The sequence below is a fragment of the Lepidochelys kempii genome, chromosome 7, assembly GCF_965140285.1.
Source record: "Lepidochelys kempii isolate rLepKem1 chromosome 7, rLepKem1.hap1, whole genome shotgun sequence".
NCBI classification, from domain to species: Eukaryota; Metazoa; Chordata; order Testudines; family Cheloniidae; genus Lepidochelys; species Lepidochelys kempii.
Window position 1 is genome coordinate 52,245,769 of NC_136386.1, and position 20,452 is coordinate 52,266,220.

Below are 20,452 nucleotides of genomic sequence, written 5' to 3' on the forward strand. Positions count from 1 at the left end.
ATCTTAACTAGTGTTTAGATCTAAATGCCAGCTACACAGTCATTTACAAAAAATATATTTATGAACTACATAAACTGAAGATGTACAGTCCCTGGCCTTTCCTACAGAGAGAACCACTCAGCCAGATCAATTTTTGTCCAAATCCCTCTTCTTCCATCAAAATTGTCTCCATTTTAGAAATTAACCTTTTGTTCCAACTTGCTCTTTGGTCAACTCCTCAAACATGGTTAAAAGGTCTAGACAGAAGCATCTTGTATCCAGCTTTCACAAGGGAGCTTTATATGTTCACATAGATTTGGCTATGATTTCAGACCAGGGCCCAGGAACAGCTCTCAGAATTGAGTAATCTCAGCTTTTACCCACAACTAATAGTCACTATCAAAAAGAAAATATAACTTTCAGTTTACCAATATAATTTGGGTAATTAGTCTCTTAGTCTTTAACCAATAATTAACTTCCTGTTTTTCACTGGTAACAATAACATTTTCAAAAATCACAAAATCTTATCATATATGTTGTCTTTCTTTTAATCCTTATTTCCACCAAATGAGCCCTGGTGTAAAACAACATAGGTGCCTTCCACTACTGTGAGTTTATTGGTCTCTGACTGTTCAGCCACATGTGTTGGTGGAAGGGGGTCTCACGCTCAGTGGGAAGGTTTGCATCATGAGAAAAAGTCACCCTAGTCTATTTTTAGACCAGGGATCGGCAACCTTTGGCACACGGCCTGTCAGGGTAAGCCCCGGTGGGCCGGGCCAGTTTGTTTACTTGCCGCGTCTGCAGGTTCGGCCGATCGCAGCTCCCACTGGCCGCGGTTTGCCGCTCCAGACCAATGGGGGCTGCGGGAAGCAGCGTGGGCTGAGGGATGCTGCGGCCAGTGGGAGCTGTGATCAGCTGAACCTGTGGACACGGCAGGTAACCGAATAGGCCTGGCCCGCCATGGGGCTTACCCTGGCAGGTCGTGGGCCAAAGGTTACCCATCCCTGTTTCAGACTTTTTAATCTTTCAAAGTAGCAGGAAGTGGAGGAGAAGTGATGCAAAACTAGTGCTGTAAGTCCACTGCAAAACTGAGACAAAAGCATAGAATCAGGACTCAACATTCGAACATGGAGCCATTACTTCTACAGCACGATTGTCCTGCTTGTTCCACAAGGGAGCCAGATTGGGATTCATGGGGAGGAATGTCCTCAGAGGGCACCGATTGCTTCTCTCTTTTCCTCATGACACTTTGGATCCAAATGATAAAGGACAATAGTTTTCAGTGTAACCATGGCATCTTTTGGGACCACAATAAATGCCATTGAACTAGGGAACGGGGTTCCAAAAACAGTTTTATCTGGGCCGTACATCACCATAGTGTCCTTATCTTGGGTGAGAACCAACCGCTGCATTCCCAGTACTAATACTGTAGTTGTTGCCAAAGCTTTGGCCTTGGTCAGGATAAATTTACACTTCACTGAAGTAAAATTCTTTACTAAACCACATATGTTTTCAATCATCATAGTGAGAAACATTCCCCAAACATGCCAAATTTGTTTCTTTAATGTGGTGGCATTGATCTAAATGAGGGATTAGAAACAGGCCTGGATCTGAATCCCTGTAAGCCCCCAGAGGTGGGATATCTTCAGAAATAGATAGTCTGCTGCTGTCCCACATTCAGCACTGATTTCATTTTATACACATTTGCAGCATCTACAAAACATGAGTTCAGTAAATTCCATTTCAGTTTCCTCCATAGCTGCATAGATAGTCACAGTATTTCCCAAATCATAGGATTATCTAAGTGATATAGTGAGGTGTAAATGCCTGTAGGGCCTGGACTGCAGCTACTGCTGCTATTAGCCAAGATGGTCAGAGATGCTACTCCATGCTCTGGTTATCCCTAGACCTCTGACTGCCAGATGCTGGGACTAGATCTCTTGATGATTGCCCTGTTCTGGTCATTCCCTGTGAAGCACCAGGCATTGACCACTCTCAGAAGACAGGATACTGGGCTAGATTGCTAGGCTAGATGGACTATTGGACTGACCCAATGTGGCCATTATGATGTTCTTAGGGCCCCAGATACAAGGCCATTTTGCCTAGTTCCAAGTCACTTAGGTGGAATTCTCTCCTTTGGTCATCTGAGACCACATTGACCGAAAAAATTTAACAACAGTGTGATCATATGCTGTTACTTCAGTTAGTTGTACAAATTGGGATGTGCTGCTGTTCACCATTTCAGAATATAGACTTCATTGGTAGCATGTCCAAGAGCTTGGAGTATTCTCTCCAGTTGAATGAACTAAATTTGAACGTCCTCCATGTCAACATGAAGTGATGGGGAAAAAGCAAAAACAACATGAGACATTACTATTTTAGTAAATAGTCATTTGTCTCAAAGTGCCCAATAAATCTGAGCTACAGTCTATCAAATAAAACTAATATCCAGTCATGTGACAAAATGGCCTTCAGAAAAGAAAGAAAAACCCACAACACAGAGAGGAATAACACACTTTCCATTTCATATTAAGTGACATTCCAGAGCAGGTTGCATATGACGCAGAATCAGGACAACAGGTTCTCCGATTGTGTTCTCCTCTGAGCCATTCAAAACTGCTTCACTCAGAGCTTCCTCTATTATTGTCTTGTTATTTACAAAAGTTTTAACATCATCATAATGGGAAAACAGGCAACCTTCCCATCTGCAAACCATCCCAATGGAATGGAAAAAGCACAGAAGTGGTTTTGTCAATAGATAGAAATGGCGATTTAAACTCAGAATGACCCCACTGTGTTTCGGATCAATTTGCATTCCCCTTCCAGTCTGTGACACTTTCATCTCCTGCCCGAATGAGTCTAATTTAAGATCAAAGGAATCAAACCATGATTCCGAAGCACAGAGAGCTAAGAACACAGCACCACATGACACTTTGCAAGGTGGAGGGATAGAATATGAAGAAGATAAAACTCTACATGGCTCAGACAGAAGGTAACAATGCTGAGGACATGGGGGAGAAGGGAATCCCTCCAACTCCTCCCATCTCCTTGTAGTGTCACAGAGGCTGCCCCGATCCTGTTCTTTATTATATTTAAATACATTTTAAATGAGAAAAATGGTACAAAAATAACTGTTCAGCCCACTCCAGGGCAACGTGAAAACAACTGAGAATGAGACATGGGGTGGGGGTGGACAACTTGGTGACACACTGCAGTTGGGGAACAGTATAAATGTGATGCTCCAGGATTGTTTAGACTAGGAGAAGGGATGGAGCTTAGTTCAGGTCATGAGGAAATGTGCTAGATGGCCTGTGTATAGTGGCCATGGTTATGCCGTTACTGCAAGAATAGCTGTGTTTTACATGAGAATAACAGGTAGATTATCCCGCACTGTAGCTCATAGACTTGAAGGCTAGCAAGGACTATTAATCATCTAGTTTGACCTCGTGCACATTGCAGGCCACAGAACCTCGCTCACCCACTCCTGTAATAGACCCCTAACCTTTGGCTGAGTTACTGAAGTCCTCAAATCATGATTTAAAGACTTTAACTTATAGAGAATCCACCAGTTATTCTAATTTAAACCTGCAAGTGACCCTGCTGCAAAGGAAGGCAAATCTAACCTGGGGAAAAATTCCTTTCCAACCGCAAATATGGCAATCAGTTGGACCCCGAGCATGTTGACAAGACCCACCAGCCACTCAGGGAAGAATTTTCTGTGGTCAACTCAGAGCCCTCTCCATCTAGTGTCCCATCTCTGGTCATTGGGGATATTTGCTACTAGCAGTTGCAGATGGGCACCTGGCATTGTAGGCAGTTCCTCAATAAACTTATCAAGCTCAATCTTGAAGCCAGTTAGGTTTTATTCCCCCACTGCTCCCCTTGTAAGGCTGTTCCAGAACTTCACTCCTCTGATTGTTAGAAACCTTCGTCTCATCTCAAGCCTAAACCTGTTGATGGCCAGTTTATATCCTTTTGTTCTTGTTTCAACATTGGCACTTAAGTAACTCCTCTCCCTCCCCAGTATTTATGCCTCTGATGTATTTATAGAGAGCAATCATATCTCCCTCAGCCTTCATTTGGTTAGGCTAAACAATCCAAGCTCCTTGAGTCTTCTCTCATAAGATAGGTTTTCCATTTCTCGGATCATCCTAGTAGCCCTTCTCTGTACCTGTTCAAGTTTGGACTCATCTTTCTTAAACATGGGAGACCAGAATTGCACACAGTATTCCAGATGAGGATTCAACAGTGCCTTGTGTAATAGTACTAACACTTCTCTGTCTACACTGAAAATATCTCACCTGATGCATCCTAGGATTGCATTAGCCTTTTTCTATGGCCACATCACATTGTCCACTTATAGTCATCCTGTGATCAACCAATACACCCAGGTCTTTCTCTTCCTCTGTTGCTCCCAACTGATAAGTCCCCAGTTTATGGCAAAAATTTTTGTTGTTTAGTCCCCAAGTGCCTGCCTTGCACTTTGCACTATTAAATTTCTTCCCATTTCTCTTTCTTCAGTTTTCAAAGTCGTCCAGACCTTCGTGTATTATATTTGGGTCCTCAGTATTGGCAATACCTCCCAGCTTTGCGTCATCCACAAATTTTATTAGCACACTCCCACCTTGTGCACCAAGGTCAGTAAAAGAAATATTGATAAGATTGGTCCCAAAACTGATCCCTGAGGAACGCCACTAGTAACCTCCCTCCACCCTGACAGGTCACCTTTCAGTATGACCCACTGTAGTCTCTCCTTTAACCAGTTCCTTACCTACCTCTCAATTCTTGTGTTAATCTGCATCTTCTCCAATTTAACTAATAATTCCCCATATGGAACTGTATCAAATGCCTTATCAAAATCCAGGTAGATTAGATCTATTGTATTTCCTTTGTCTAAAAAAACAGCTATCAGATAGATCTGGCATGATCTACCATCTTATGAAACCATGATATATTTTATCCCAATTACCATTTATCTCTTTGTGCTTTACTCCTTTCTCTTTCAAAATTCATTCCAAGACCTTGCATGTATTTGAGGCCAAATTAACAGGCCTCTAGTTTCCTGGATCACTTTTTTCTCTTTCTTAAAAATAGGTTCTATATTAGCAATTCTGCAGTCATAGGGTATGATCCCCCCCCCCCCCATGTATGGCTTCATTAAAATTCAACCTTTGCTACCCAATCTGGGGCTGATGGGGATTCCTGGTAGGAGGGACACATACACTCCCATGATTCATAATTCAAATGAGTTGATAGAAAGATCAAAGAGATTCACCCCCAAAGAATGGTGAGCTTTAAAAAGCAAAAGCAAATCGCTTGCTTGGTGGACCATGGTGACACAAATGGTTCAAGCAGCCTTAAAGTTCACTATGTGGTAATTAGTAAAAGTATTAAAGAAAATATTTTTTGGTCAGCCCTGGACAAGGTTTTAATGGTGTTTGTCTTCTTTGTGGATTCTCTGATGATAAATAAAGGCTGAGCTCTAATGGAAGTTTTTCCAACACTAAGAACATCTCTAGGGTCTCTTGCCTGTATGGATTCTCTGATGTGCAGTAAGGGCTGAGCTTTGACAGAAGTTTTTCCCGCACTCACAGCATTCATAGGGTCTCTCACCTGTGTGAATTCTCTGATGTCTAATAAGGGCTGAGAGCTGACGGAAGTTTTTCCCGCATTCACAGCATTCATAGGGTCGCTCTCCTGTGTGGATTCTCTGGTGTGTAATAAGGTGTGAGCGTCGAGAGAAGGTTTTCCTGCACTCACAGCATTTATAGGGTCTCTCTCCTGTGTGGATTCTCTGATGCATAACGAGGTCTGAGCGGTAACTGAAGCTTTTCCTGCACTCACAGCATTCATAAGGTCTTTCTCCTGTGTGGATTCTCTGATGTGTACTAAGTGATGAGCTTTGACTGAAGCTTTTCCCACACGCAAAGCATTCATAGGGTCTCTCGCCTGTGTGGATACTCTGATGTGTAATAAGAGTTGAGCTCCGACTGAAGCTTTTCCCACACTTATGGCATTCATAGGGTCTTTCTCCTGTGTGGATTCTCTGATGTGTGACAAGGGCTGAGCTCTGAGTGAAGCTTTTCCCGCACTCACAGCATTCATAGGGTCTCTCTCCTGTGTGGACCCTCTCATGTCTTATAAGGGTTGAGCTGTCAGTGAAGCTTCTTCCACACTCACAGCATTTATAGGGCCTGTCTCCTGTGTGGATTCGCTGATGTATAATAAGGTGAGAGCTCAGAGTGAAGCTTTTCCCACACTCACAGCATTCATAGGGCCTGGCTCCTGTGTGGATTCTCTCATGTTTTGTAAGGTGTGAGTGGCTACTGAAACTTTTCCCACACTCAGTGCATGTGTTGTTTCTGTCTCCCAGGGAGATTCTCTTCTGGGCTCTGGTTTCCTTGCAGTCTTTGTAAACTCCCCGATAATTAATGGAGTTACCCATTTCTCTCCCTGGCTGGGTTCCCTGCTGCCTCTCTGGTCTGTGCTGACTCTTACAGGCTTTTCCCTGCTCATGGCTCCTGGACACAATCAACTGGGATCTTTGCACTAATGCCCCATGAAGTTCCACTTGCTCAGCCTCTTCTGGCTGAGGATTCGGTTCCTCATTCTCATTCACCATCCCCTCACCTGCCGGGACAGAGAGAGAAACCTCAGAAACAGGGATGGAAAAGGGGAGCACAAAACAAAGTAAGTGCTGAGGAGACAGGAAAAAAATCAGGACTTGTATTTCCCCAAACTCTGCCTCATAAGGGAGAAAGGAGGGGATCAAATCTACCTCTGCATCTCATCCAAACAAGGGAAGGGAGGTTAGGGAGGGAGCTTCTGCCAGGAGTCAGTCAGGATAGCAAGGGAGCCATGAGTGATATCTGCCCTAAGGACACAGCACCTGATGGGGACAATCCTGAAGTTGGAGAGGTCACAAGGTCTTTGTACAGAATCCCAATGGTTTCTTTTAGGTGCTGATACTTTTTGAGTTGGTTTCATGATTCCTCACCTGTGCAGGCACCTCTTGGGATCTCTCTTTCTTCAGAGCCGTGGAGATCTGAGACCCATGGCTCATCCCTTCGTTCCAGCTGGGAGATCACATCAGGTTTGGAAACTGGAAACCCTGCTTGGGGGGAAAGAAAACCAGGGAGATCAGCTTAAGTCATGGAACCTCTGTTGCAAAAAAAGTTCTGTTATTTTAACACCTGCCCATTTTAAAGCAGTTAAGATGTCAGGGTGAGTTCCACCGATTCTCAAAGGTGCAGGTGACTCTGTTTATGAGGCATTTAGCTAGCTCCAAATCTGCTGGGAACACACAAAGCCAGACACTCATGGACAAGGGGACTCCTAAAATGCAGAGACGATAACTCCATGTTCCAGAATGCGAAGAGTCTAGTAAGAGGGGAAGTCACCCTGGAACTGCTTCTTGCTAACAGAGAGAGGCCCAAAGACAACGAAAGGTCATAGGGAAGCTGGGACCAGTAAGAATGGACTGGCGGGGTTCAGTGTAATATGGAATAGGATGGAGTGGGGAATGCCACCAAATGCAGCAGCTCAGGGTATATGAAAAGGCTCATGTGAAGAAGGCTGGGGAATTAGATGCTACATCTCAGGATGCTCATTCCACTGGAAAAGGAGATTGTGAATAATAAGCATAAGACCACGTGACCTCGGGAAGGAGTGACTAAATGATCCAAGAACCCTGCAAGGAAGTGAGACTGTGGCTGATGCAGATGGGGAGGAGGGGAGTAAGATTCTCTGATTTCCCAGAAGTTTCACTGCCAACCTGTGACATCACCAAGAAAGTGCCCATTTGTGCCAGGGGACTAGTTATCTTGTGGCTAGGAGGGACATAAGTACTAATGAAAGGTGGCTGGGGTTGCAGGGGGTAGGGAAGGGTGGGCGTTGGTGTAGGCACCGAGCGGTGGAGAGAGAAGCAAAGTGAAAATAATATTGGAAAAAGTGAAAGTGGACTATAATCAGAGTGCAGTGCAGGTTCCAAATCAACAGGGCCTCGGCGGGGATGATGTGTTAATGGGCTGGGACTCTCTGCAGATCAAGATCCGCAAAACCTCCCCTCCCCTACCTCCTACTGACCCTGCCCTCCCCACGTCTCTTAGCATATGAACATACTGCAATGTAAGCCCAGATCTGTGGACTCACGTCTGCAGCCTCATTGTTTGTAAACCTGGGTTTGGAAGCCCACACTTTATATTGACCCTAGGTTTAGAATGTCTGGACATGGATTTCATGTACCCACACTGCACTCACGTATCCACATTGCATTACACAGACCCAAGTCAAACCAGCATAACCCAGATTTCCCGGTGATCTCCACAGCTGTCGCCACTCTAGCCCTTTGTTCGTGGCGCACTGAGGGGACTTAACAGTCCACCCTGTGGCACTTTACAGAAGTTTTTGCAGGTCACCAGGACACCCAGCTGAGCCATCTCCTGAGTCTGCATGCTCTTGACAACTGGAGCCAGCAGCATGGACAAATCACCATCTGAAGAACTTGTCCTGCATGTGCTTTCACTCCTGTGTCAGGAAGTAGGCAGAGTATGCATGAGACACTGGTGAACATTTCACTGGCATTTTCTGATCTACTGAAGGCACCTGTCACAGGATGACGATGACACAGACATGGCAGCCTGGAACTAGCTGACACTGCTCACCACTCTTGGTGATAGCCACTGGTGCTCCCTATGCAGACAGGTGCTTCTGGAACAGGGCCACATGCACAGACTGGTGGGATCACATCATCATGCGGACCCGCAAGGACCAGCAGTGGGTTCAGCACTTTTGCATGAAGAAAGCTACTTTGCTGGAGCTTTGTGAGCAACTAGCCCCAACCCTCCAGCATCAGGTCACATGCATCAGGGTGACCATTGGCCACCCAACCCTGGTGCAGTCCCATGAGTTCCTGGTCTGCGGACATGGTACCATGGAGGGGATTCAGGACACGGTGCAGGTGGAGCAGGAGCCTGAACTCTCCCAGCCATGACCTCAAGCAGCCTCTCTAACACGTCTATCTTCCTCCTTCAAGGGACGTTCCCACTCCAGAGACTGCAGTGCAAGTCTCTCCTTGCATGCTGCACTTCTTCTCATGTTCAGCAGCCTGCTTTTTGCCTTTCTGCTTGCCACAAATCCTTTCCCCTTTGGTACTGTTCCTCCTTGTTGGCCCTGTCCAGGATGTCCATCATAAGCTCATCACAGACATGGTTTCTCCGTGACTGCTCTGGGACACTTTGACATGGAGCCCTTGTTGCCAAGAAGGCTAACAGCAGATTGGGCTGCATTAGTAGGAGCATTGCAGCAGATCAAGGAACGTGATTATTCCCCTCTATTTGGCATTGGAGAGGCCACATCTGGAGTCTTGTGTCCAGTTTTGGGCCCCCCACTTCAGAAGGGATGTGGACAAATTGAAGAGAGTCCAGCAGAGGAAAATGATTAGGGGACTGGGGCACATGACTTATGAGAAGAGGCTGAGAGAACTGGGCTTGTTTAGTCTGCAGAAGAGCAGAGTGAGGTGGGATTTGATAGCAGTCTGAATACCTGAAGGGGGGTTCCAAAGAGGATGGAGCTCGACTGTTCTCAGTGGTGGCAGATGTCAGAAGAAGGAGCAGTGGTCTCAAGTTGCAGTGGGGGAGGTTTAGGCTGAATATTAGGAAAAACGATTTCACTAGGAGGGTGTGAAGCACTGGAATTGGTTACCTACGGAGGTGGGGGAATCTCTATTCTTAGAGGTTTTTAAGGCCTGGCTTGACAAAGCCCTGGCTGGGATGATTTAGTTGGGGTTGGTCCTCCTTTGAGCAAGGGATTGGACTAGATGACCTCCTGAGGTCTTTTCCAACCCTAATCTTCTGAGCCTATGATTCTATCCCAGGCTTCTACTGGACTGGGGTTCAGCTGCAAAGGTGGACAGGCATGAGAAGAGACATCAAATGGTTCATTATTGTCTCAGAAAAGGTTCAGTGCACCTCCAGAAAAAAGAGCCTGTGGAATGTCAAGGCCAAAAACCCGATACTTTGTAAAACTCAGATTCAGTATATTCTCAGACGTTCTAGTTCTCTGCACCTGAGAAGACAAAGAAAACAGATGTTGGAATCTGGGGGAGGGATCCTGACCTGAAGAGTTGGTCAGTAACACTGCTGGAAGCATGCGGTGAGAAACTTTGCTCCAATCTAATATAGTTTGATAAGTTAAAACACTTTCTAGTGCCTATCTTTATTTTTCTTGTAACCATTTCTGACTTTTTAGCCTCATTACTTATGCTCACTTAAAAGTTCTCTCTTTGTAGTTAATAAACTTGTGTTATTGTTTTATTTAATCCAGTGTGTTTAAGTTAGTGTCTGGATAACTCTATTTAAGGTAATAAACTGTTGTGTATTTATTCCTTTGAAGGAATAATGGATATAATATAATATAATTGGACTTCCCTGGAGAGGGCTGAGCTGTACAGGACATACATTTCTGGGGGGAAATCCGGGACTGGGAGTGTGATGGAGTCACCCTGCAGTACAATCATGGCTGGTGAGAGCTCGGGTATGACTGGCAGGCTGCAGTTCCACAAACACATGAGTGACCTGCATGCTGGTGGCTGTTTGTGAGCAGTCCAGGTTGGAGGCTACAGTGGCAAGGCACTGCAAGGCACCCCAGGTTACAGGGCAGGGGTAACTCAGACCCCCATTGGTCTGGATTGTACCCCAGTATGTCACAAGGAAGTTGGGGGGGGGTTGCTGTGGTTTACTACCTAAACTTTCTTAGTCTTTCAGGCATTCCACATTCTGGAGGACATCAAAATCCTGGAGGTTCCTGAATGGCAAAAGGACATTCTGTTCCAAGGTACCGGTGACAAGCCAGCAGTGTCTGCCACAGAGATTTTCAAGCTTATGGTGACTTGGCAACACATCTATGAGTGGAGTTGGCTGGTGTTCTATAGAGGAAGGCCTGGGAAATACACCCTTCCCTGAAATGTGACTACTTATCTGGAGTTCCTCCTATGGGAAAAGCTTGCAATCCTCAGCACCTGGGATTAGGTCAAAATTCATGAGGGAGTCAACAGGAGGCTGGGTTAGTGTCCGCATGGATTACTGCCTTCCTATGGATTATGATACACCCTGCTCTGAGTACATCTACCTCTGGACTACATACAAACACACACAGTAATACGAATTCTCACAGAACTGCACAGCCACGCCCACCCCTTTCCCTGGCATATTTATGGACTGTCTACAAACTCCCTGATATTTTGGAAAGTGAATTTGTCATCCATACACTACATTTTCCCCTTGCCCAGTACAGTTTACAGATGCGGTTGACTTAGTTGGGGATTGGTCCTGCTTTGAGCAGGGGGTTGCACTAGCGACCTCCTGAGGTCCCTTCCAACTCTGATATTCTATGATTCTATGGCTCGTTCTGCTGTGGCATGGCCAATTTGTCCAGTGTGGTGTACTAAAAGGGAAGGCAATATAAGGATCTTACCTTTAACACCCCAGCACATCTTTGTAAGAATGTGCAAGTATATAGCAAAAAATTAATGTTAAATGCTTGTTAATCTGTTGTTTGCTCTTCCCAGTCTCATTCTGAACTCCACGTGGTGTTGGGGGTTCAGAGACACCAAGGCACTGGCATGCATTCTGCCATAAGCAGATATATGCTGATACCTGCTGTGACGTTATTGACATGAACTGTGACTGTATAGATCATTGTTGCAACCAAGGTCGTACAGTGGCACCAAATCTTGTACAAAGAAGGTCAAATAAGGTGTCTATGAGAAAGTTATGATTTGCTGGTTATGATTATGCTATCTGTATGCAAGTACTATTTTGTATTTAAAGTTATAAGTATTGGCTCTATACCGTCTGTATTTCAAACTTGTGCTATGCTTCTGGGCGACACCCCAGACAATTTGGCATCAGCACTGACCATTAAGGGCCATCAGCTATACAACTGACCCATTAAGAGAGGGCAGATTCCCCTTGTGACTCAGCAAGGCATGCAGGGACATGCCTATGGACAGAACTCTAAGGTTTTTCCATGCAATGTGCTGGGTAGCTTGTGTTTGGAACAAAGGAAGCACAAGCCACATAGCAAAAGGACTATAAAAGGCAGCTGCATCATCTCCATTTCGTCTTCAATCTTGCTTCTTACCTCTGGAAGGACTTTGCTACAAACTGAAGCTCTGAACAAAGGACTGAATGACCCATCCAAGCTGTGGATGTACTCCAGAGATTTGATTTGAACCTGCAGTTTATTCCATCACTGCTACAAGCCTGAAGCAAGAACTTTGCCATTACTGTATGTAATTGATTCCATTTAACCAATTTTAGCTCTCATCAATATTTCTTTCTTTTTATGAATAAACCTGTAGATTTTAGATTCTAAAGGATTGGCAACAGCGTTATTTGTGACTAAGATCTGACTTGTAGATTGACCTGGGTCTGGGGCGTGGTCCTTTGGGATAGAGAAAACCTTTTTTCTTTTACTGGGGTATTGGTTTTCATAACCATTCGTCCCCATAAGGAGCGGTGCTGGTGGTGATACAAGGGGACTGGAGTATCTGAAGGAATTGCTTGTATGACTTCTGGTTAGCCAGTGGGGTAAAACCAAAGACCTCTCTGTTTGGCTGCCTTAATAGTAAAGGAACTCCAGCTTTGGGCTGTAACTGCCCTGCTCTAAGCAATTTGTCCTGAACTCTCAGTTCTGTCCCACCAGAGGCCGCTTCATTACACCTGCAGCTTGTAATAAAAATTGCATTTGGTCATAGTCCAGAAATTCCCCTCATTCATACATTAATAAAAATGGACGTGGAGCCAGAAACTTACCAGGCTCCAGGACTACTTTGGCCTCTTCAGTTTCTGCTGTCAGTTCCACAGCAGAATGCGCCTCCAAGGGGTCATCAAACAGCTCCTCTGAGTATGGACCCAGGATATGCTGCAGCTGGCTGCTGAGGGACCAGTCGGAGCACCAGAATCACTTTGCTAGCCTGATCTGATGGCTGTTGGCTCCCCTCAGGAGTTCTATGAAATTGAACGTCAGAAGGTTGTCATCCTTGCTGACCAGGCTATCGTGAATTTCTTGGGTCTCAGTGCTCAGCAAGCACCCAGCACCTGGTCAAAGTCATTGTAAATGAGACAGGAGGCTGGGAAGTTCCCAGAGATGCAGTTCTCTGGCTTTCCAGTAGTTGCTTTTGAGCCACTTAATCTGCTCCCTGCACTGGTCACTAATCCATGTAATCCCCAGTGCTGCCAGTTGTTTGTTATTTCTTGGTACAATTGGTCATTTTTGATGGTTTTACTGAAGTCCATGTCTTGCTCACTTTGTCCCAGAGATTCACCAGAATCTGACTGTAGTCCTGTGGCCATGCAGCAGCATGCTGGGCAAAGGGCTCTTGTTGGTGGCCACAGCTGTTTGCAGTTCAGTGGTCAGAATAAAATGGCAGGGTTATAGGATGTGCAGTTGTACTTGAAGGGGCGTGCTTCCATTTCCTGGGAGTTGATTGGCTAGTCTTGAGACAGAAAGGCCAAGGAACACTAGCCCATGGGATTGTGGGATAGCATTGCTGGATGCTCAGGATATGAGTCAGGGGACCTGGACTTGAATTGCTTCCACGCTGCAAAATGATGAAGTTTCTGGAACTCAGGCTCAGAATCACTGCCCTGGCCAGGTCCAAGGGCCCAGGTCCTGAGAGCTTACTGGCCTGAGTCAGATAGATCTGTGTGTAGAAGGAATGGGGGTTGGGCTCGAGCCAGAGTCTGAACCTGAGCTTACACTGCAGGGTAGACAGAGCCTCAGTCCTATTTCTCCACACCCCCTGTGACAGAGCTGGAGCTGCTCTTTAGTACTGATGAATACTGAATACCCTGGCCTGGTTATTGGGATATTGATTGTATTACTATGCTGGTTTAGTTTAATAGGGACACTGCAAGGAAAACAAGCAGGAAGGGAGGAAGAGTGGCTCAAGATGAGACACCCCTTATTAATCGCTTAAGGATTGGTAAGTGACAATGCCTGAAATATTAGCTTGGAATAGTCTACCTCTTGGCTCCAGACAATTTACAGAACTGGGTTAGCTGAGCAGGGCCAAGGTCTGGAGCCAAGAAGATCAAAAGGACTGGAGCAGTTTAGAAAAGGACTCGTTCCCAAGAAGGGGACGGCTGATTAGGAGATAGGGGGGAAAAGGCAGAAACAGGGACCACGCTAGGGAGTCAGCAGAAGTTAGACCTGCCTAGGTGACCATCAGGGGATGGTAAGCCTTTAGGACGGCAGGCATGCATGAAGCCTATTTGTTATTTTAAAATCCTTTTCTCATATACTTTTTTCCCTCCTGCAAAATCAAACCACAGCAGTGTTTAAGGTGGCTGTTTTGTCACTGTGCACCACTGATCCTAGACTGTCAAAGGTGTCACCACTCAGCCTGACCTGCTGGGTAAAAAATGGCTGATACACAGGGTATTGCAGCCTAGGGCCCGATCTAGGAGCAGGAGAACAGCAGAATTCCACTCCAGAAGGAAAGGCGCAAGGCCTGACAGCGTGGGGGGGCACTCAGAGAGACCAGGAAGGGGAGAGAGGTGCAGCTACTCACTCCCCTTCCTTTCACTGCTCTCAGCTCTCCCCCACCCCCCACAGTGTCATCACCAGGATGCAGGCAGTCTGAGCTAGTGGTCAGACCAGGAATTGGGCATCAGACCAGGTCAGATAACAGGAGGTCAGACGCTGAGACAGGCCAGAGGGCAAAACCAGGAGTCAAGAGCCAGCAGGGTCAGTTTCCAAGCCATCAGAGTCAGGCAGTAGGAGCAGGTGTCGCTGGGAAAGCAGTCCTCAGCTGGGGAAACCCAGCTGCAGGGACTATTTCCTGTGTCTGTGCTTCGGTTAAATAAAAGAGGGGATCAGGACCCCCAACGTTCCACCAGTCTGCTGGAGTCCTCTGTCAGGGTTCGGCTTCTAGTCTGACAACTGCTAGCAGGTCCCTGGGTGGCAGGCGGAACTTACTAGCTGCTAAGAGCCCCATGGACCAGCATTCAAGACCTGTAGTCCCGGACACCTAGGGACAAGAGCATGTGCTGCTGGTGTTCTCTCCTCCCCTCCTATCGCCCATGGCCCTCTTTGGTACCCGTTCCCCCAAGTCTCCTGCTCCCCAACCGCTTCCCATCCCAAACTCCATTCTAAATGGTCCTTACTCCTGCCAAAAAGAGTGTCCCCTCTCTCCCACAGCTAGAACACCCTTTCCTGGAGCACCTAGCATCCACGTTCCCTTTACTCACACCCCTAACCCTCCCAGCTTTTTGAGCTCCTGATCCAACTTCCTCCCACTGCTCCCAGCCCTCCATGGCACCCAATTCCCTACAGCAATGGCTCCATGGCATCCTCACTGCCCCCAGACCTCCCAACTCAAAAGAGCTCTTTGCCCCAAGCCTTCCTCTCTCCAGCCTGCCACCAGCTGGACCCTGAAGGAGGATCGTGAGGTAGCTTTCTGGAGGTGTATGGAGAGCTCCTCCCAGCATGAGTGAAAGCAAGAAGTGGATAGTTTGAACTTTTAACAAGCAGGTGACGGAGGCTGGCAACCCTGGAGGATCACTGGTGGGAGCTGGCATCTCAGTGCTGAATCAGAAATCATATGTCAGATGGAGACAAGCTGCAAAAGGCCTTGCCACTGAAGACAAGCAGTTTATGTTTGAGGGGACAGAGATGGGAGAACCAATGGAGGGATTCAGAGAGAGGGATGCCATGGATTTACAGGGCATTAGAAGCTGCAGCCTTTCTACAGTCTCTCTTGGGACTGCCCCCTTTAATGTGCTAGACCCTCAGCTTAGTTCTTTGGAGGGCAAGCCCCACAGCATCACTTCTCTGAGTGTGGGCCCGGTGGCAGCACCCCCTTTTCTTACCATGGCTCTCCAGGGAGTTCAAGAGAGTCCCCTCTCTTTAGTGGGTGATGCAAACAGTAGGTATCTGCAGCAATGCAAGAGACGCTCTTCACAACAAGCCAGCGTTTATTGACAATACAGTATGGAAGGGCCCCCTCATGTTAGTCTGAACCGCAAGTGTGTGCAAGAAAATGTTATAAGAGCAAGCTGATTTTGGAAAAAGCTGCTTTGGAGGAGTCTATCTCAAGAGCCCTTTATCAAATAACCCCATCCTTGGGCACCCCCACGAACAGCAGCACATTTCAAGCCAATCCAAATAAGCGTGTGGATTTTAGGGCAGTGAGAATGGTCAGCCTTTAAACAGAAAGCAATGCTGAACCTTAATTATAGCAGAGCTAGTGCTCCTCTGTAAGGACTTCCTGAGTTAGCGTTAATAGTTGTAGCGTTTGGAATTTCAGATCACCATGAGCCAAACCGACAAGTCAAAGAGACCGAAATGCACACAGGCAGGAAGACTAAGGCTCTGTTCAGAGCCAGAGGGTTTCTAGCAATCTGCTCTCACACAACTGGCTCAAGGGACATGCTGTGGCCATTGATCATAGAATATCAGGGTTGGAAGGGACCTCAGGAGGTCATCTAGTCCAACCCCCTGCTCAAGCAGGACCAATCCCCAGTTTTTGCCCCAGATCCCTAAATGGCCCCCTCAAGGATTGAACTCACAACCCTGGGTTTAGCAGGCCAATGCTCAAACCACTGAGCTATCCCTCCCCCAATGATGCTGAGCTACATCCATGTGTTTGAGTCCTATGTGTGACAGCTTCTAGACAGTGTGTGTTGGGCAGAAGTTCCTTGTGGAAGTTTTGCTCTGATACCAACATTTCTCAGTTGAGAGCAATATTTTCAAGTGCTCTATAATCCACAGGCAAGCTTTGACCTGGCCTTCACTTAAAAGCTTTACCAGCATAGCTATGTCAGTGAGGGGTGTGAAAAATCACATCCCTATCCCACATAGCTCTGGCAGCAAGAGCTCTGGTGTAGACACAGTTATAGTGACAACAAAGTCCATTTTAAAAAACATCAAAGACATTAAATGCCCATAAATTTCCTTTATGAAGCATTTAACATTGCCCAGTGCTGCCTCATGTCCTGATGGTGGCTAAACCTCTGAAAACCAGGAAACAGAGTTAAAGTAAACGTCACCCTTGCAATGCATCCTTAACTCTGCCCCCACTCCCCAGCCCTGGAGCTGGCAATAATCCCTACATTGGGAATAGCTGAGTAAAGGTGCAAAGGTTTACAAACTACCAGGGGACGTGAAGGGTTCTCCATCTCTTGAAATCATGATATGATGCCTTTCTAGAGGATGATTTAGTCAAACACAAGGTATTCAGCTCAATAAACTGGTAAGTGAATGTAATTCTATGGCTTGTATTATGCTGCAGGTCAGACTAGATGACCTCATTGTCCATTTTGTCCATAAAATCTCTGAGTTTATAACAGATACGAGAAAGGACTGCCGTTGTGTTCCACAGACCGCAATACCACCATTAATCTGCATGCATTCCAGCTATGTGCCCTGTGCTAGCTCTAACTGAATGATGCAGGAATTAATTGGAGCAGCTTGGCAGAGCTGTAACTGTAATGTGAAGAGAGGTGCAAATGAACCTTGAGGGACCAAGTCTGCCTCATTTCAGTGCTGTGTGTTATTGACCCAACCTACAAAGGTACACAAAGTTGTGTTCTCACCATGGGGATTGTCAACATGCTAATGGTCTCCGGGCTTAGTGAGGAGTAAGTGAAGGCAATGACTCAGAAGGAATCCCCATGGGGAGGAAAAAGGCGTGGTAATGTTTTGCTAATCTGAGATGCTTTGTGTGCAGTAGGCTCCATGTTTAACTGTGGCCTGGGGTAGGTAGCTTCTGTCTGCTATAAAGGAAATAAACCCAAGTTTTCCCTTAGCAAAGAGAAGATGTTAGACTTTGTGCTACCCTGTCATGTGCTCTGTTCCCAAAGTGTTCTGTAGTGGGGAGGGCAGAGCACTAGCATGTGTGTCACTGGCATGACAGGCTGTTGCTGAAACAGGGCGGAGTTGAGGTTGCATTGTGGGGACGATGTGAACCTTAACTCTTCATTTCCCCTTCTAATATCCAAGGGGACAGGAATCCTTACCCAGTGAGGTCACGTTCTCATAGTTCTCCTGCATGACGTCTCTGTAGAGGGCTCTCTGAGCAGGGTCCAGCAGAGACCACTCCTCCTTGGTGAAATACACAGCAACCTCCTCGAATGTCACCGACCCCTGAAAGAGCAAGAGCCCCCCACTCAGTACCTGCTGCCCCAGAGACAGCCCTACTAGTCACAGGGGAGCAGGGCCAGGAAAATGGAAGCTCTGGGAGGCACAGTCCCCAGAGTCCCACCCCCACCCTGCTCAGAGAAGCCAGGAGGTATCAGAGTGAAAGGAGGGAAAGAAAGAGCCCCTTGTCCCTCCCAGCACACAGAGGGGGCAGGGTCTTCACATTCATCACACACCTGTTGGCCAGAAGCTGACACAGCAGATGGAGCCCCTGGCAGGGTCCAGGTTCAGCCCCAGGATAGGAATCCTAACACCCTCCCTATTGCCAGCAGCAGCATGTGAGGGGATGGGTCATCTCCCCTAAGCCGCACTGGTGGGTGCCCCCTTAGTATCTCATCACAGCCTCTGGCTGGCAGATTCTCGCTCCAGCACTGGGAGCCTGGTAGGTTTTCCCAGCCCTGTCCAGGGGAGCTGTTTCCTGTTCTTCAAATCATGGATTTTCTACCCCAACCCCCATGGGTCTGTTCCTGGAATCTAGGCCCGAGTTAAACTAGTTCCAGCAGGTCTGTCACACTGTCCTTCCCCCCCCCCCCCCCATCTTCTATATTTCCTACCCCCTCCCACCTCGAGAGCAAACTGTCCAGATGCTCCCACCTTCTGTGTATTTACTGCCCCTCTCCAGGAACTCCCCAATAATCCCTACCTGAACTGGCTCCACTGCAGCCATTCCCCTTCCCTGTCCCATGGAAAGCTGAGCCAAGCCGGCACAAAACAGGGATGCTCCTCTGCAGCCTGTCAGGGCGAAAAGGGCAGCTGGGGAGATTTCCAAACAGACTTTGCTTAATTCCACATCACAAGTCTCACGAGTCCCCCTGGCTCTTTCCCTGCAGACAGATGCTCCAGACACTGCTATACTGGGAACAAGCTTCAGCCCAGCACAGCCACAGCCCCACCACCAGGACTGAACTGAATATGTTTAAACCCCTCCCAGTGACACCTTCTCTGAACCTACTGCTAGAAAAGAACAGAACCAAAGGAGGCACTTTGGGGGATTCTCCTGCCATAGGCCCAGGGGAACCGGGAGAGGCAAAGACAGGCTGTTCCACTCTCTGCTCCTCACCTTGCCCACAGGACTGTGAATCTACTCAGGGAAGCTGCAATACACGTGTCAGGGCAGGCGAGAGATCTGGGCCGCTCCCTCCCCACTTATTTCTCCCCCTGCCCGGTTCTCTCTCCTTTATCCCCTGCCCCTCTCCCTCTGGCTGGGACAGCCCCATTCTTGGGGTTTTCCCTCGCCCATGTCTGGATCCGCTCCTTGCAATTGCTCCCAGGAGGGGCTGTTTGAGTAGAGTCAATGTTACCCCTGTCCCCGAGCTCACTCACCCGCAGTCTCCCGCTCAGGGCTGGGCTGGGGTGGGCAGAGCCCGGGGCAGAAAGCCTGGGGGAGAAAGCCCCCCTCTCGGAAATTGCAATGCAGGTCTCCCCCAGCTCGGGAGAAGTAGCAGCTGCTCAGTCCGGCTCTCTAACCCCAATGCAAGCAGCAGCCAGCTTCGCTCTTTGTTCTCCTCGATTGCTGCCTCCTTCCTCCCAGCAGCACCCTCCGCAGCAGCCTACTCTGTTGCTCCAGCCCCTTCCTGTGTCCTTCAACACCAGCCCGGGCTGCAGAGCTGCTGAGTCGGGGGCTTGCTCCGGCTGGAACACGCCCCGTCTCCGCGCGTCCGTGCAGGAGCCAGTCCAGCTCGCGGGAAGTAACTGGCTCTCCGGGCCAGAGGGGGAAGGGGATATACAGGGAAAGCGGAGAGAGACTGAGAGGAGCAGACGGAGAAATAAAGGGGGAGGGTGGTTCGCAGTTCCTTTCACTGCATCACCCTGGGCTGAGCGTCACAGACCCATCACCCCAGGATCCCCCCGTCTGCTTCATGCCTCGCTGAGTAACTGTAGAAACTCTCTGTTACTGCCCTCCCCACTCCGTTGCTTTGTCAACCCGCCATGGGGGCAGGTCTGCAATTAACGTCTCTGCTTTCAGGGACAGGAACTGTATCACTTTACTGCGTGGGGAGGCACCAGGGAAACTCTCACACTCAGGGGCACTGTTCAGATAATAACTAAAGACTAGGGCTGTCAAGCAATTAAAAAAATTAATCACAATTAATCACGTGATTAAAAAATAATTGCTCTGTTAAACAATGATTAAATATTTTTGGATGTTTTCTACATTTTCAAATATATTGATTTCAATTACAGCACAGAATACAAAGTATACAGTGCTCACTTTATATTGTTATTTTTTATGACAAGTATTTGCACTGTTTTGTGGGTATGTCTACAC

The 20,452-nt window shown here is 47.4% G+C and overlaps 1 protein-coding gene across 2 annotated transcripts; it reads right to left on the minus strand.

The window, feature by feature from the left end:
• Positions 1 to 911: 911 nt before the first annotated feature.
• On the minus strand, positions 912 to 19,803 carry LOC140914587 (uncharacterized). Of its 2 annotated transcripts, none has more exons than XM_073352747.1 (5): positions 19,507 to 19,803; positions 18,827 to 18,936; positions 18,003 to 18,129; positions 6,977 to 7,090; positions 912 to 6,609 (listed from the first exon to the last, which is right to left on the minus strand). In XM_073352747.1, exons 2-5 carry the CDS (start codon positions 18,866 to 18,868, stop codon positions 5,495 to 5,497), a joined length of 1,398 nt encoding a protein of 465 aa, XP_073208848.1. In that variant the 5' UTR covers positions 18,869 to 18,936; positions 19,507 to 19,803; the 3' UTR covers positions 912 to 5,494. The 2 variants fall into 2 exon arrangements, with proteins under 2 accessions (XP_073208848.1, XP_073208847.1); XM_073352746.1 differs by having other exon boundaries at positions 6,977 to 7,093.
• Between the last annotated feature and the right edge of the window lie 649 nt (positions 19,804 to 20,452).

Coding starts and splice junctions, on each gene's coding strand:
- LOC140914587 (XM_073352746.1), bottom strand. CDS start 18,868: ATGGGACAGGGAAGGGGAATGGCTGCAGTGGAGCCAGTTCAG. Junction 7,094..18,002: donor TGAGAACGTGACCTCACTGG/GTAAGGATTCCT, acceptor TTTCCCCCCAAG/CAGGGTTTCCAGTTTCCAAA. Junction 6,610..6,976: donor CCCAAGAGGTGCCTGCACAG/GTGAGGAATCAT, acceptor CTGTCCCGGCAG/GTGAGGGGATGGTGAATGAG.